General features: G+C 54.0%; 2 protein-coding genes across 2 annotated transcripts; one reads left to right on the forward strand and one right to left on the reverse strand.

Annotated features, from left to right (window-relative positions):
- Positions 1-531: 531 nt before the first annotated feature.
- Positions 532-1938, forward strand: LAJ45_00942 (uncharacterized protein; the record flags this gene model as incomplete). Its single annotated transcript, XM_046110541.1, has 2 exons — positions 532-543; positions 667-1938. 2 exons carry the CDS (start codon positions 532-534, stop codon positions 1936-1938), a joined length of 1284 nt encoding a protein of 427 aa, XP_045975719.1.
- A 760-nt stretch (positions 1939-2698) lies between these two features.
- On the reverse strand, positions 2699-6693 carry LAJ45_00943 (uncharacterized protein; the record flags this gene model as incomplete). Its single annotated transcript, XM_046110542.1, has 6 exons — positions 2699-4578; positions 4709-4762; positions 4865-5134; positions 5213-6092; positions 6158-6474; positions 6549-6693. The coding sequence occupies 6 exons, from the start codon at positions 6691-6693 to the stop codon at positions 2699-2701; spliced, it is 3546 nt and encodes a 1181-aa protein (XP_045975720.1).
- Between the last annotated feature and the right edge of the window lie 6573 nt (positions 6694-13266).

The following is a 13266-nucleotide window of genomic DNA, read 5'->3' on the forward strand; positions in this document are numbered from 1 at the left end:
ACTGATATATGCCAATTAGAAGAGAGTGCTTACCACATGCTCCTTTTGAGAGCTCGTTCCCATTTCCTAATTCCTCCTCTTGCTATTTCTTCTTATTTTTTACTTTTTTTTTAATTGTTTATTTTTATATCTGACCCGCGTCAGAGCGTGCGGGCCGCGTTGTAGATATGTGGCAGGCAATACCTACTATCATGCTATTAGTAAATATAAACCACTTGTAAATAACTCGAAGAAGAAGGATGCAAGGAGCGTAATAGACACTTACCAATTGGTTCTTTGGCAGGAACCAAACACTCCTCCCAGCCCACCAGCCCAATTGGTGGTGGCGGTGGCAGTGGCAGTGGCAGCGGGAAGCAAAAGGTTGTCGTCCAGTCATCCCCATTCGGGGCGGGGGACACAGCCATGGTCGAGGCGGAAAGATGGTGCTGACCAGTAGGCGGGCTGCGTCGAATCGTGCAGGCCCAAAGTTGTTGGCGGGGGGGAAAGGCAAGGACATATCTGTACTTTTAACTATCACATCATTAGCAATCCATGTCCATGGCAGTAACCAGTAAAACAAGCGGGGAATGGAATACATACCAAAGCACAACAAGATGAAGACGAGAAGCGGGCAGGGAAAGAACTGCCGCTTCAAAAAAAAAAGAAAGGATTTGGGAGCAGTCCCAGAGGGACCAAACAGCATCCACAAGTCCCAAAGGGACAAGACGGCCAACCACGAACCCCAAGACTGCGGGCGGGGAAGCGGGGGCGGAACCAGGGCGGGCAGAGACGACAAACCCAGGCACCGAAGCCAAAACCGGGGTCGAAAAGAGAGCGGGCGCCACAAAGAAAGGCCAGGAAACCGCAAGCCAAACCCCAAAACGACAAGGGGAGCGAAGCCACGAAACCAAGGCGCCGAGAAAGACCGACGGACACCCTGTAACAGCCCCCCAGGCGGGGAGGGCAAGACCGAGACACACCGCAGGCGCAGAAGAGCGAACGCACCACGGGGGGAAAAACACACCGTACTCCTCGCCGGAGGAGCACAGCACACCGAACACCCACGCACCAGCCGAAAACAAAAAACCGAGGCCAGGAGGGAGGGAAGAGACAAACCGAGGCACCGCAAGAGACGGGAGGCACCAAGGACGCGAAGGGAGGCGGCAAAACGACCACCAAACAGGCAGACAGGCTCCCCAGGTAGCAGGAGCCAAACCAGACAGACCCCCAGGCGCAAAAGGGAGGCGCACACCGGGCAAACACACAACCAACCAGCCAGAAAACCGAGGCAAGGCAGGCAGAGAAAGATGGGAGGGAGGGAGAAAGCGCAGGGTGCCAGAGCAGGTGACGCCCCTTGCAACCAACCCCCAGAAGGAACAGGAACAGGAACAGGTGGGAGACCAAGGCAGCCGAGAAGACGGACAGCCACCGAGGCAGAGCAGGGCAGGGCAGGGCAGAGACGAGGGCCGAAAGACCCCAGCGGAGAGACCGCCACCGAAAACCCGCAACCCAGAAGACGAAGGGCCGCAGGCAGAAAAGCGTGTACGGCGCACAGAGCGCCACCGAGACGGGACCAGCAGCGAGACGAGGCCGGCGGACGGACAGGACGGTACCCAAAGAGGGCAGGCACCGCAGCAGAAAGAGGACCCCGAGGTTGCGGGGCAAGACCAGGCCTGCATGCCAAAGAGGCACGGCACACAGGCACACGGCGACCAGAACGACGAAGGCCACCGCAAAGCTCCCCAAAAGGAAGCCAAAAACCGCACCAAGGCGCCCGAAACGACCAACGGGCACCCCAGCACACACAACACAAAACCTAGTCGACGATTGCCTATATGCCCGAGATCTTCACCCGCGGGCAGCCAAGGACTTTCAGCTGCTGACCTTCCCCCCTCCTCCACGAGATGTCCGAGGTCCCCACTTGGCGCCGGTTTCCCAAGCGTAGTGGGTCCCACTTGATCACGAGGAGGTGGAGGTGGTGGCCAGCTTCCAGGCGTGAACATCCCCCGCGCCTTTCCTAAGGGCTTGGGAGATACTGGTGGACAGAGGGTTTGCCAGGCCCAGAGTCCCCGACGTTACAGCATTCGGGAGCCGGTGGGTTGGTATTGGGCCCCAGGTGTGGATGCACCGGTGTGCGGTCCACAGGATGGGATACCGGATTGTCGTTCTGTGAGAGTGATACTATTAGCTATTGATGTTCCAAGATATGCGTAAAGAGAGAAATAGAAGAGACACTGTGGTTGAAGAGAAATCATGAGATACTGTACCTTTGCGGTGATAATAATACTCGTGCCCGCCACACGCCCAGCGGGAGTAGGCTGACCTCTGTCGTTTTCATTTCTCGTCCCCTCAGCATCTCCCTCGCCTTTCCTAAGGGCTCGGGAGATCCTGTTGACCCAAGGGTTTCCTAAGCCCGAGGATCACGACATTACAGTATTCTGAGCCGTTTCCTTTCTGGTGGATCCCAAATGAGGATGCACCGGCGTGCGGTCCCCAAGTGAGATACCAGCTTGTCAGTCTGCAACACAAGTTAGCCAGTGATCTCCACAAGAGTGAGATTATACAAAACAAGAGGCAGAAGGGAAGAAATCCAAAGAGCTGTACAAACCTTTCCTCTGACATTCACCACCGCCCCGCCACACCCAAGCCCAGCGGGAGTAGGCGGAGAGACGCTCTCTCCTCTCCTCCACCGTCACCGTCACTCTCCAGAGAGAGAGATCTAGTGCCGGCGTCGGCGAGGACGCCCCCCCTTTCTCACCTCCTCTTCCCCGCCTTCCTCGACGGTCGGTCTTGGAGGAGCCCGCCCTTGGCCCCTCGAACCCCTTGAAGCCCCCAGATCCCCACGGTGAGGAACCTCCCGGGTCTCTTGCCGCTGTCCACCGCCACCACCACTACCACTGACCTGACGGCCCGCAGTAGGAGCAGCAGCAGCAGACGGCTGCGCGATTGCCGGGGAGGCGGGATTCGTCACTGGGCGCGACCCCACCGAAGTGAGGCCGCCCCCTCCGATGGTGCCCACTTCCTCGCGGGCAGCATTGGCCGCAAGCCTGGCCGACCGCCGCGTCGACGATGCCGGCGTCGCATTGCGCCCCGGACCCTCCACCGGTGCAGCAGCAGCAACAGCAGCAGCGGGTGTCGCTGGCGGCAGCGCCGCCGAGCGCGGGCGCTGCTTTGGGGCCGCTGCTGTTGGGGCTACTGCGGGGGTCTCCTTGGGCCCAGAGACGCTCTGCTCCGCGGTGGCTGGTGCCGCTGCGTCGGCGGCCTTGCGAGCAGCCTCCGCTCGCAGGTACTTGTCCACCACGAGCCACTGCTCGCTCGTGATGATTGCACCCGCGGCTCTCTGTTCGTTCACCCAGCACGGATGACCGGCGGGCCATCCTCCTGCCGGGCGCTCGAGCTCCCGCTGTGCACGGAGCGCATCGCGCACCCCTTGTGGCGCCAATCTCGCAACGTATTTGGCAAGCGGGTCACCGGTCACTGGCGCCTGTTGCTCCTGCTCCCGGACGACCGGCGCTGGGTCCTCCACGGCCGCTGGGTCCTCAGCGGTGCCTTCTTCGGCGCCCCCTTCTTCTGCCGTGGCTCCCCCCTTGGCCTTCCTCCTGCGCTGGCGGGGCTTTTTACGGCCACCTCCAACCTCAGGGATCGTGCCGGGAGGGCGACAGAGGACGGGTGCAGCCTCGGGCTGCTTTGGCACCGCGGGCGTGGCGGGCAGCGTGGTCGGCGGGGGAGCGGGAGCGACTGGTGCCTCCGGGACCCGCCCCTCATTGCTCTGGACAGCCCAGATGCTCTTGGACATTCCCAGCACCTCCGGGGCTCGTGGTTCCTCCACGGCGGGCACCGCGGTGGCGCCGACGAACGGCGTCGGGGTTCCAAAGGTGTCACCTTGGAAGGCCCATGCTTCACCGGCGGTTGGAGGAAAGACTCCGACCCTCGACACCCCGATGACTTGGCTCAGGATGGTGGGCCTGCCCTCAGTCGGCGCGCCCCGCCCGAGCACACCGTACAGTGCGCCACGAGGGAAAAATGTGCCGGGCTCGCTGGGGGCAGGCACCAAAGGGAAGATGTCTCTCCTCGGCCGCGGGGCAACGGTCCTTCTTCCAGTGGCAGCCAATGGGGAGCCCTTGGCCGGCTGGTCATGCGCCACGATTGGCGCCGCTGGTGCCGCGGTGGTGGGAGCCTCGGGGACGGTGCTGGCGTCGCCCGTCTTCACCGTCTCCTCGGTGTCCGCCGTGGTGCGCGTATTCTCCGCCGTTTGCGGATCCGCCGTTTGCGTTGTCTCCGCCGGACGCGCCGAAGGGAGATCCGCCGTTCGCGACACATCCGCCGTGTCCGCATGCGCTGCCGTGTGCTGGGAGTCTGCCGTGGAGGAGTCCGTCATCGGCACGGCCAGCACGGGAACTGGCGCCTCTGGAAGGTCCTCATCCCTTTGGACCGGTGCCTCGGGGAGGGCGTCGGCCAGTGGCGCCTCTGCGGGCTCTTCCACAGCTCCGACGGCCTCGGACTCGCCCTGTGCCTCGGAGACCGAAGCCTCCTCGGCCGTGTCCATCAAGTTACAGTCAACACTGATGTCTGATGGACCGGGGGAGCCAGAGGGGCTGCCTGTAGAACCAGGTGCGTCAGTATGTGTTTGTGTGTGGAGTTGCAATGGGCGGGCACCGGTGTGACGATCATTACCGGTGCAACGATCATTGACAGGGGTGGAAGGGAGAGAGAATGAGTGGAGACTTACCCTCGACGAGGTCCGTGACCTCCGACAAGGCGGTACTCCCTTGTACAACCACCTCTATAATGACGTTAGCTATGGGTTTATATGAAATAAGAGTGAGGGAGAGGGAAAGACGGAGAGGGGAGAGGTAGCGAGAGAAAGAAAAGAGAATAAACATACCGTTCTCATACGGCCAGGTCAGCAGCAGCATGGGCCGTGTTTCCACAGCCCCGACCTCTTCGGCCGCGATAACGCCCACCGCTGGGACGCTGCTGCTGGGCCTGTATAAGACGAGGGGCCAATCCTCGTCAGGGAGAAGAGTATCCGCCGCAAGAGCGAGAGTCTCCTCCTCCTCCTCCTTGCCGGCCCCCACTAAATGGAGGACCAGCGCAGAGTCCGACTCGACCCTGCTCCTTACGACACACCCGGGGACCCTCTGTCGAGCCGCGACTGTGTGACGATTAGTTATGTGCTCACATATATAGATATCATGAAGAGACATCACAAAGGGAGAGAGGGAGAACTTACACGCATCATACAACCGGATCAGTAGGAGCCGTGTCTCTGTCACGGCCCTTCCCTCACCGGCTTGGACATGACCCACCGCTGGAGCCATGCCCTTGTACAAGACGACGGGCCAATCCTCGTCCGGGAGAGGAGTCCCCACCGCCAAAGCAAACATCTCCTCCTCGTCCTCCCCGGTCCCCAACGGGTCCAGGTCAGAGTCAGACTCGACACTGCCCAAATGAACGAAGCGCCTCTCCTGATCCTGGAGAAGGCGCAAAACAAACTGTCTGACCATCCGGAGATGGAGATCATCAGGACCAACCACACCGTGCCCCCCTCCGCTGGCGACGTCGATCACGACCCGGTAAGGGCGTGGTCTGGGGGGTCGGCGGCTCCTTTCCCGCGCATCACGCACCTCGCGGCGCGCAACGGCGAGGAGGAACCGGCGGAACAGAGCCCGGCTGCGGTAGTAGGCGGCTTCTTGGTACCGGACCAATTGACGAGCTGACGAAGCCCCGCCCGTATACTCGTCCCTTCTCCGCTCCGTGCAGACCTCGGAGACCCTTTGGAGCACCGCAAGCATGGCCGCAGCCACACTCACGGGCCCTTCCAGGGCAGGAGGAATGCGGTGTCCCTGCCAGAGCACCAAAGCCAACGACGCCGGAGCGACGCTGGGGACAGGCGCTGAGACAGCAACTGGAGGGGGGGAAGGGAGAGACGGGAGGGCCTCGAGCAAGTCGGAGAGCCCGAGCCAGTTTCCAGGGCACGGCCGAGTAGCGCGAGCCACAGGGACAGGCCGAGGAGCTAGCTGCGGGCTTTGGGCCCATGCTTCAGACACACGGCTAATGAAGCGCTGCCTTGCCAGAGCCTGCGACTTCGCCATGATATCTAGCTGCATGAGCTTTTCGCAGCTGATGGGGGAGAGGGAGGGGGAGGGGGAGGGGGGGGAGTGGCCAGAGCGGAGACCGCAATTGTCGGGCGCGGAGCAGCGGCAGCATCGTCCATCATCTTCAAGAGAAGAGATTCGAGCCTTCTGCACCTCCTCTCGACGGCCTGGATGAGCCGCGCATCCTTTTGCACCGGCTGCGTCACAGCGCGGCGCACAGGTGCCTGCGGGCCCACAGTAGGTCCGATCGGAGGCGCTTCCGGCTCGGAGTTGGCCTGCGCTCTGAGGCGCTCGCGGCGGGCGGCAATGGCGGCGGTGGCGTTCTCCGAACTCTGCCAGGGAGGGAGCACTTCCTTTGCGTCGTACCAGAGATGCCCCACCTTGGCGCGCTGCCCTTCTGGACGGGGTGCAGCGGGGGGGGCCGTTCTCTTGCCGCGGAACGGTTCCACATCGGGCCGGCGTGGTACGGACCGGTCGGGAAGGCGGGGTCGAGGGGCGGGAGGCGGAGGAGGCGGAGGCGGAGGAGGGGGGGAGGAGAAGAGAGGGCAGGGAGAGGAGAAAGAGGGGGAGAGGGAGGGGGGGGAGGGTCGAACATGGTCGATATAGCAGATCCCATGATCGTGCTATTCGATGATGTTGGTCGCGGTGTGAGTGTGTCAGGCTCGAGCAGGAAATTCGATAGTTAAGAAAAAAGAATTTGTTGCCAAATTTTTAGTCGAAAGTAAAGAATTCCAGAATGACAAGGAGAAAAAGAAGGAGAAGGAGGGAACGAGCAAAAGATGGGAGGGTGGGTCTTTTTCGCTGGAGATTGGGAGTTTCTCTTGGCACTTTGGGGGGGAGATAGTCACTATCGAGGGGGAGGGAGTCACGATGACGGGGGTAGCTCGACGAGGAGGAGACATTTTACAATTCTGAAAAGGCCAGAGGCAGGGCAAGGACCGTGGGCATCTGTCAGTAAGTTTGCGAAAATCCATCTGCGTTATTGGTGATGCTGGCTGTGGATATGTTGGAAGATATTGCCCAAATGTGACTCTTGCACAATCCTTATCACAGATTATAACACATGACCGTCACCAAGAACCTGCCCCACCACAGATGCACCGAAAAAGGTCGTAAAATTACGCTTTCAACGGCGTCCAGCTCCGATAAGTGAGCTGTATCTATGTATGTTCATTTTATCCATGCCAGGGATGTAGCTGTAGCCCCTGAGATTCCTGCGAGGCGGTCATTGACGTGAGGTTGGGCGGATTTACCCTGTCGTTGGGACGCTAGCCGCTTGGCAGCGGGACTTCAACGGTCCTGGGAGGGAAATTTGTAAAACAGGAGGAGGATGGGCAGCGTGAGCGTTTGGAGGGCACTTGGGAGCGGTTGTTGGCTGAAATGTGGGCGTGAAAGGTGGAGTTCGGTAAAAAAAAATGTGAACGTAACCCGCAGTTTTCGTGTTTTGCACTTTTTGTTTCACGCGGTGCATGGAGATTTAATTTCTTCTCGGCTACAGAGTTCAATTACATGATCCTTGGATAGATAGACAAGTGAAAGAGAAAAAGATGATGGCTCTCCTCTTTGCTGCTTTAATCATACAAACTCAACCCATATAACTGCTCACGATATCTTTACAATAGGCACTGAGGACAAAATTGGAGGGGTGTAGTTCACGGTACTTAGCCTGATCGACGAGATGATCTTGTGATTGACTAAGGGAGGCTGTCTGCCCATATGGATCTATCTCCAACATTCTACTCGTTTTTTGTGGTTGATCCTACGATTTTCTCTGTGGCGGGGTAATTCTGACTTTTACATTTTTTCCCCGCTTTTTTTTCCGCATTTTTTTTTTCTTTTTTCTTTTTTTTTTTTCGCTGCGTAAGTACATGTACCTAAGCGATCTTTCCCTCTCAAGGTCGGGCACACATACACATGAAGGCAGCGGTTGCAGCTGGGTTGGTATGTTGCAAAAAGTTCGAAAAATGAGTGATATTTGGTGATCCGGCCGAGGCATGGCCTTTGCTTGCAATCGGGGTGAATTACGCGTAAGGACAAGAGAACATAGAATTGACCAGAGTAGAGTATCAATAGTCTTGACTATATTTAAGCCTAAGTCAAGTTTTCAAGTCACAAAATGTGACAAGACGACAGGAGAGCGCTCGTGGTATATATGTCTCGTTCTCTCCCGTTGCCATACTCGCACGCCATGCGTGTTGGTTGAGATTGACAGAAAGTGCAAAAGAGAATCATCTTGTCTCTTTCTTGCTTTGATCAATGAATGCTCTGGGGAGAATCTGGCAAAGCACAAAGGCTAGATATGGTTACATAGAGGAAAGTATACATTTACAAAGGCTCTTCGTCGTTTCCGTTTCTTTCTCAGCTCCTTAGAGCCCTCGTAGCGCTCTCTACACACCAGGAATGCCTAAGTCGCAGTGTCCCGAGACATAGCAAGGAGTTGACCCCGTTCTATCCAGATCGAGCGAAAATGGAAAAACATCCACATCTAAGTTGCCACCTCAGAATCTGTGCGGAGCCGGCTTGATAGTGTTATGTCTGGCCTGGCTGTGCATGTAGGCGTTGTGCTGCTCTTTCACTAAGACGCAAATTCTTTCCATCCTGAATTTTTGGTATGTTATTTCTTCACCTTATCTTTAATCTTTCTGCCGTTCTACGTTCTACCCATCCCAAACATCCACAGTTCCGGTCTCTTCTTGTAGCTAGGTCTAGAGTTGGTGGACTGTCTTGCAACTTGTGGTCAGTCAGCCAAAGGCTCGAAAGCAAACAAAACCAACCATTTAGCGGAGTAGATGTGCAACTCGTCAGAAAGCCCCAAAGATACCCATTAGATGGACCTACACCTCATAGTACTCCACTTGGCCAAAGGATGAGGCATGTCTCCACATTTCGTCCTTCCTAGTTCGCTGCGAAGACTCTTCCAACGCTACTTCGGTATGGGAAGTCGGCCGTTCTAGTAGCAGAGCTCGAGGTAGACTTCTGTATCTTACCGGCCGATTGAATCTGGATCAGTAGCTACGCTGATTCCTTGCGGTCAGATTGGAATCTCGATAGAGGGGCGCAGGCCAGAGAAACGGAGGTTCGTTCTTTATACTTTCTTTCAAGACTAGAGACCTCAACCCCACTACGCACTTCCTCCTTCTTGGCCGTTTACCTGCGGTTTTTCCCGCTACATGAGAGAGATCGAGGTTATGCTCTCATCTAGCAAGCCTGCTTCGGAAGTGTCCGGCTGTGTGATTCTGCCTTGGAAGCTCTGCTACTCGTTGTGGTTGTGGTTGGTGTTGTGGTTGCTGCGGTGTTCTGTGTGGTGGAGTGTTTTTGACTTTGACGTTTTTTTTCTCTGCTTTTTTTTTCCTTTCACCCGCCCCACTTAGTGACGGGGCAGCACATGAGCAAGGGTACAGACGAAAGTGAGTGAAGAGTAAGACTAAGGGTTTTTCGTCTTTCTTCGACTTGACGAAACGGATAACAACTACTTGTACTCATGATGTGATGGAAGTCAATGAGTTAGAGTGAAAGGAAAACATCTCAAATAGGGCCTAGATACATATACTTACTACATGTACATATACATGTACTTACTACATATAGTATGATCCATAGCGTAGCCTAATCGAGTTAGTGTTTATCGCCTGCCCTTGGCGTTCAAATACCACCTCCGGCCGACAACACACATGGGTGAGTGGCCTAATTGGTAACATTCGTCCGAAAAACACCGTGCGATTGCGCCCAACTCGATTACAGAGGGGACCGAAAGGTCTGGGGTTCGAAACCAGGGGTGGGGGTAGTAGATATGGGTCTGGCCATATCTGCAGTACCTTTTGTTCTTTTTATGGATAACTAAGATGTCGATTTCTTCTGTTTTTAATTTCTTACCTCTGTATGTTGGTTTACCTCTTACTTTCACTGTCTTTTTTTTTCTTTTTTTTCTTTTTCAACCTTCCCCTTCCACGTTTTCCCTTCAAATTGGTGCAATCCTTGTCTCCCCTTTGGTCGGCGAGCCAGCTAACAAACTAAGGCAACCCACTCCCACGCCACCTAGCTCACCTCTCCAAAGATCTCAGCGTATCCCGCTGGTGTACAAAGTTGGCACCTCATCCTGCCAAAAGGTTTCTACCAGTGAACGCAGATCGGGGATCGGTTCTGATTAGATCTTTCCAAGCTTCAAAGTACTTGCGTTTATCCTTTTATCTTTTTCCCCCACAAGTTGCTGGCCTGGTAATTATCGATTGGATGCTCTGTTTTCTCGTACATGTGTAGAGGTCAAAAAGATTCTCGCCACTTCCGTACCTTCCCGGCTTTCCTACCCCCTCCTCCTCACAAACAACACAAACCTACCTCCAAACGTATACTGCCACGCGAGGAGATAGACCACTCATCTCCCATAGCCGAGGAATTACCGAATAATATACATCATTTCGATCCCACACCACAGGCACGGATGACCACCTGATGGTCGAGAGCGAGGCAATGCTTACATTCACCTGGTTACTTGTGCCCTTTGTGCACTGGGCAACTCAGAGCTATGCTGTTCACCATTACATCTACAAAGGCCGGACGTTGAAAGTACTTGAGTCCACTAAAAACGAGGAAAGGCCTCTTTGGCTGGAGAATGCTGCTATCTGTCGGTATAATAATCTCTGCCAGTATAACTTAATGCCCCGTCTAACTGAAAGTAGATTCCTATTCTGGACGATTTATCATCGACGCTCTTTTTAGATGATGTACCCATATCTCTCCGATCAACAGGCTATATGCACCGTCGCGTCCAGATAGAAGACGCTGAATCTCGGCATCCCAAGCGCTATAATGAGATTTTTCGGCTTAGGGAATTTCAGTTCCGTATCTATCGGCTTGTCATCTGTCTTTTCCAGCCCTGTATACTCTCCGGTCCTTGGTGTAATCCATTTCATCACACCGACATCTATCCTTATCAGCTCATTCCCGAGCCGGGAATGTTACCTCGGTGAACAGAGTCCAGCTACACTTACATTCAGGATGGCAACTTTGCCCTGGAAGCACACTTTTGTGGCATATCGTGGGAGGCGTTATATGCGGATAGGCAAAGGTAGCGGGTAAAGTCAGGAGCTGGCTTGGGAGGTGTATCCCGTACCAGAGCCGTGGACTATCTTGCTGGTAGCAAGGACTACACCAAACAGAATCGATAATCTAATTAGATCCACGGGTGTGTGTGTGGGTGGGGGGGGGGGGGGGAGGGTAGTGAAACATATAGACTCCGATCGTTGATGGTAACGATTTCATGGTATGCTGTTAGCGTGGCTCATCTGTTCAGCTCATATTGGAGGATGCATTCAGCAACCTGAAAACCCACGCTGCAGTAGGAACGGGTTAGTTGTTGGCAAAGCTCAAACACAACTAAATCCGAGTGGTGGAGGGTTCGTGAAGCCAGAGTTGCGGTGACCTGTAGATAGTTTCAAGGTTCAGTCTATGAATTGAAGCTTGAGTGTTTGAGCTTTGTATAATGGGGTACTACTATCGGTAATCATCATCATCTAAAGAAAATGCAGTTAATAAGTTAATATCAATGGAATTGTAGGTAATTTAAGGGCGAAACAATGCATGTTACTTGAAAAAGATCTACCGGAGTCTGCTGGCTTCTTACCAGTGGTAAAATACTTCCGGCGCGAAACGCCTCATGCCGATAGAATATCAGGCCAGGTGGGTTGTCGTTGATAGAGCCCTTATTTCAGGCACTAACATATCAACCTGTAATCAACAACCGGGGGATTGATTCATGTAATATGGAACTAGTGCATGAGCAACACGTAGCAATCACGTTTTGGCACCGCATCTTCTTTATAACGGCGCAACTCTGGTACCATACCCCAGATCATGACCGTAAACCCAAAGAAATTGTTAAATTCTTTGGTTCGACAACGAAGGATTCACCCCTTGGCTGTTCAGGGTGTTTCGGGCCGCTATGTAGCAATGGCTTCGTTAGGTCAAGCCAAGTGGTAAAAGTTGAGCTTGCCTTGGCCAACCAAACGTCGATTCAGACCTTGGTCGGTTGTTAAGTTTTTTGTTTTGTTTCATGCTGAAAAAGGCGCCTCTACTAAATTCTCGGGTCCCTGTTGCCGCTCATATTCAATACCCCCCTAATGAATTGAGTAGGGACTCACTCCGGAAGACACGAAGGGCATGATATAGGATATCTCGACTTCAGATGAACGCCGAGCTCCAGATGGATATTAGAGTGCAATGTACTTTATTATACGATGCTAGTTTTTGACTGTGTTGGTTCCTAGACAAGAAAGAGCAGAGTTTCTGTCAAAGAAACAAGGGGTATCAGTGATCTCTAAAAACACATTGGTTTCTTGAGAAACCTGTCGATCACTCGCTTTCCCAGCAATAGTTTCAACTTTTCGATCTGAGGCGTCCGCATGACTGAACGTCGTTGGCTCACAAATTGAGGAAAGGACCTCAGAAACTTCGCCTTCATAATGGCAGTAAACAACGCCCCGGGTGTCTGCTTCTCAAGTCATGCGCAACACCAAATGGTCTCATAGCCCATGGTCATCCCAATCCATAGTAAACAGTCCAGGTCCAGAAGATAAATGACACCATACTTACAGTAAAAGCTCCGATTTGCGCCCTAAAAAGTATAGGTTCACCTGTCTTGAACGGCTGCTCATAGCAGGTCGAGTGATATTATATGAACTTGATGTTCTGCACGATCAACAGCTTTAAGTGTTCTACTAATCATGTTTCAGAAGTACTGATTATGACTTGGACGTCTTGGAATAGAATAGTTCTCACTTTGTAAATAATTTTCAAAACTGTCGTAAGCTAAGATCGAGTGATATCTTGTGACCGCATCACCCTGTCTTGTTCGGCGAGTGATAGCTTGTGACCACATGCCCGCAATATCCCTAACCCATAGGGGGTTTTGCGATTCATCAATTTTGGAGCTAGTAAGGAATAGATGGCATAGAAAAAGGTTAATTTGGCTCCCATACGAACCTGAATGACGCAAATACAAATCGGTATGTTCGAGGACAAAGTATTTATCCGGGAGATGGACACCTGTTTTGATCAGTGAGAACATTAAGGTATCTGCATCTTCTCGTTATTAGGCAGAGTAAGGAGCTCTCTTGAGAATTCGGGAATCTCCTTTGTCACTTGAATGCCGCCTCTCCTTGATATTTCATCTTTGCGGTGTTCGCCAGCTATG

This window comes from Morchella importuna, assembly GCF_003444635.1.
Source record: "Morchella importuna strain M04M26 chromosome Unknown Morimp01GS002, whole genome shotgun sequence".
NCBI lineage: Eukaryota > Fungi > Ascomycota > Pezizomycetes > Pezizales > Morchellaceae > Morchella > Morchella importuna.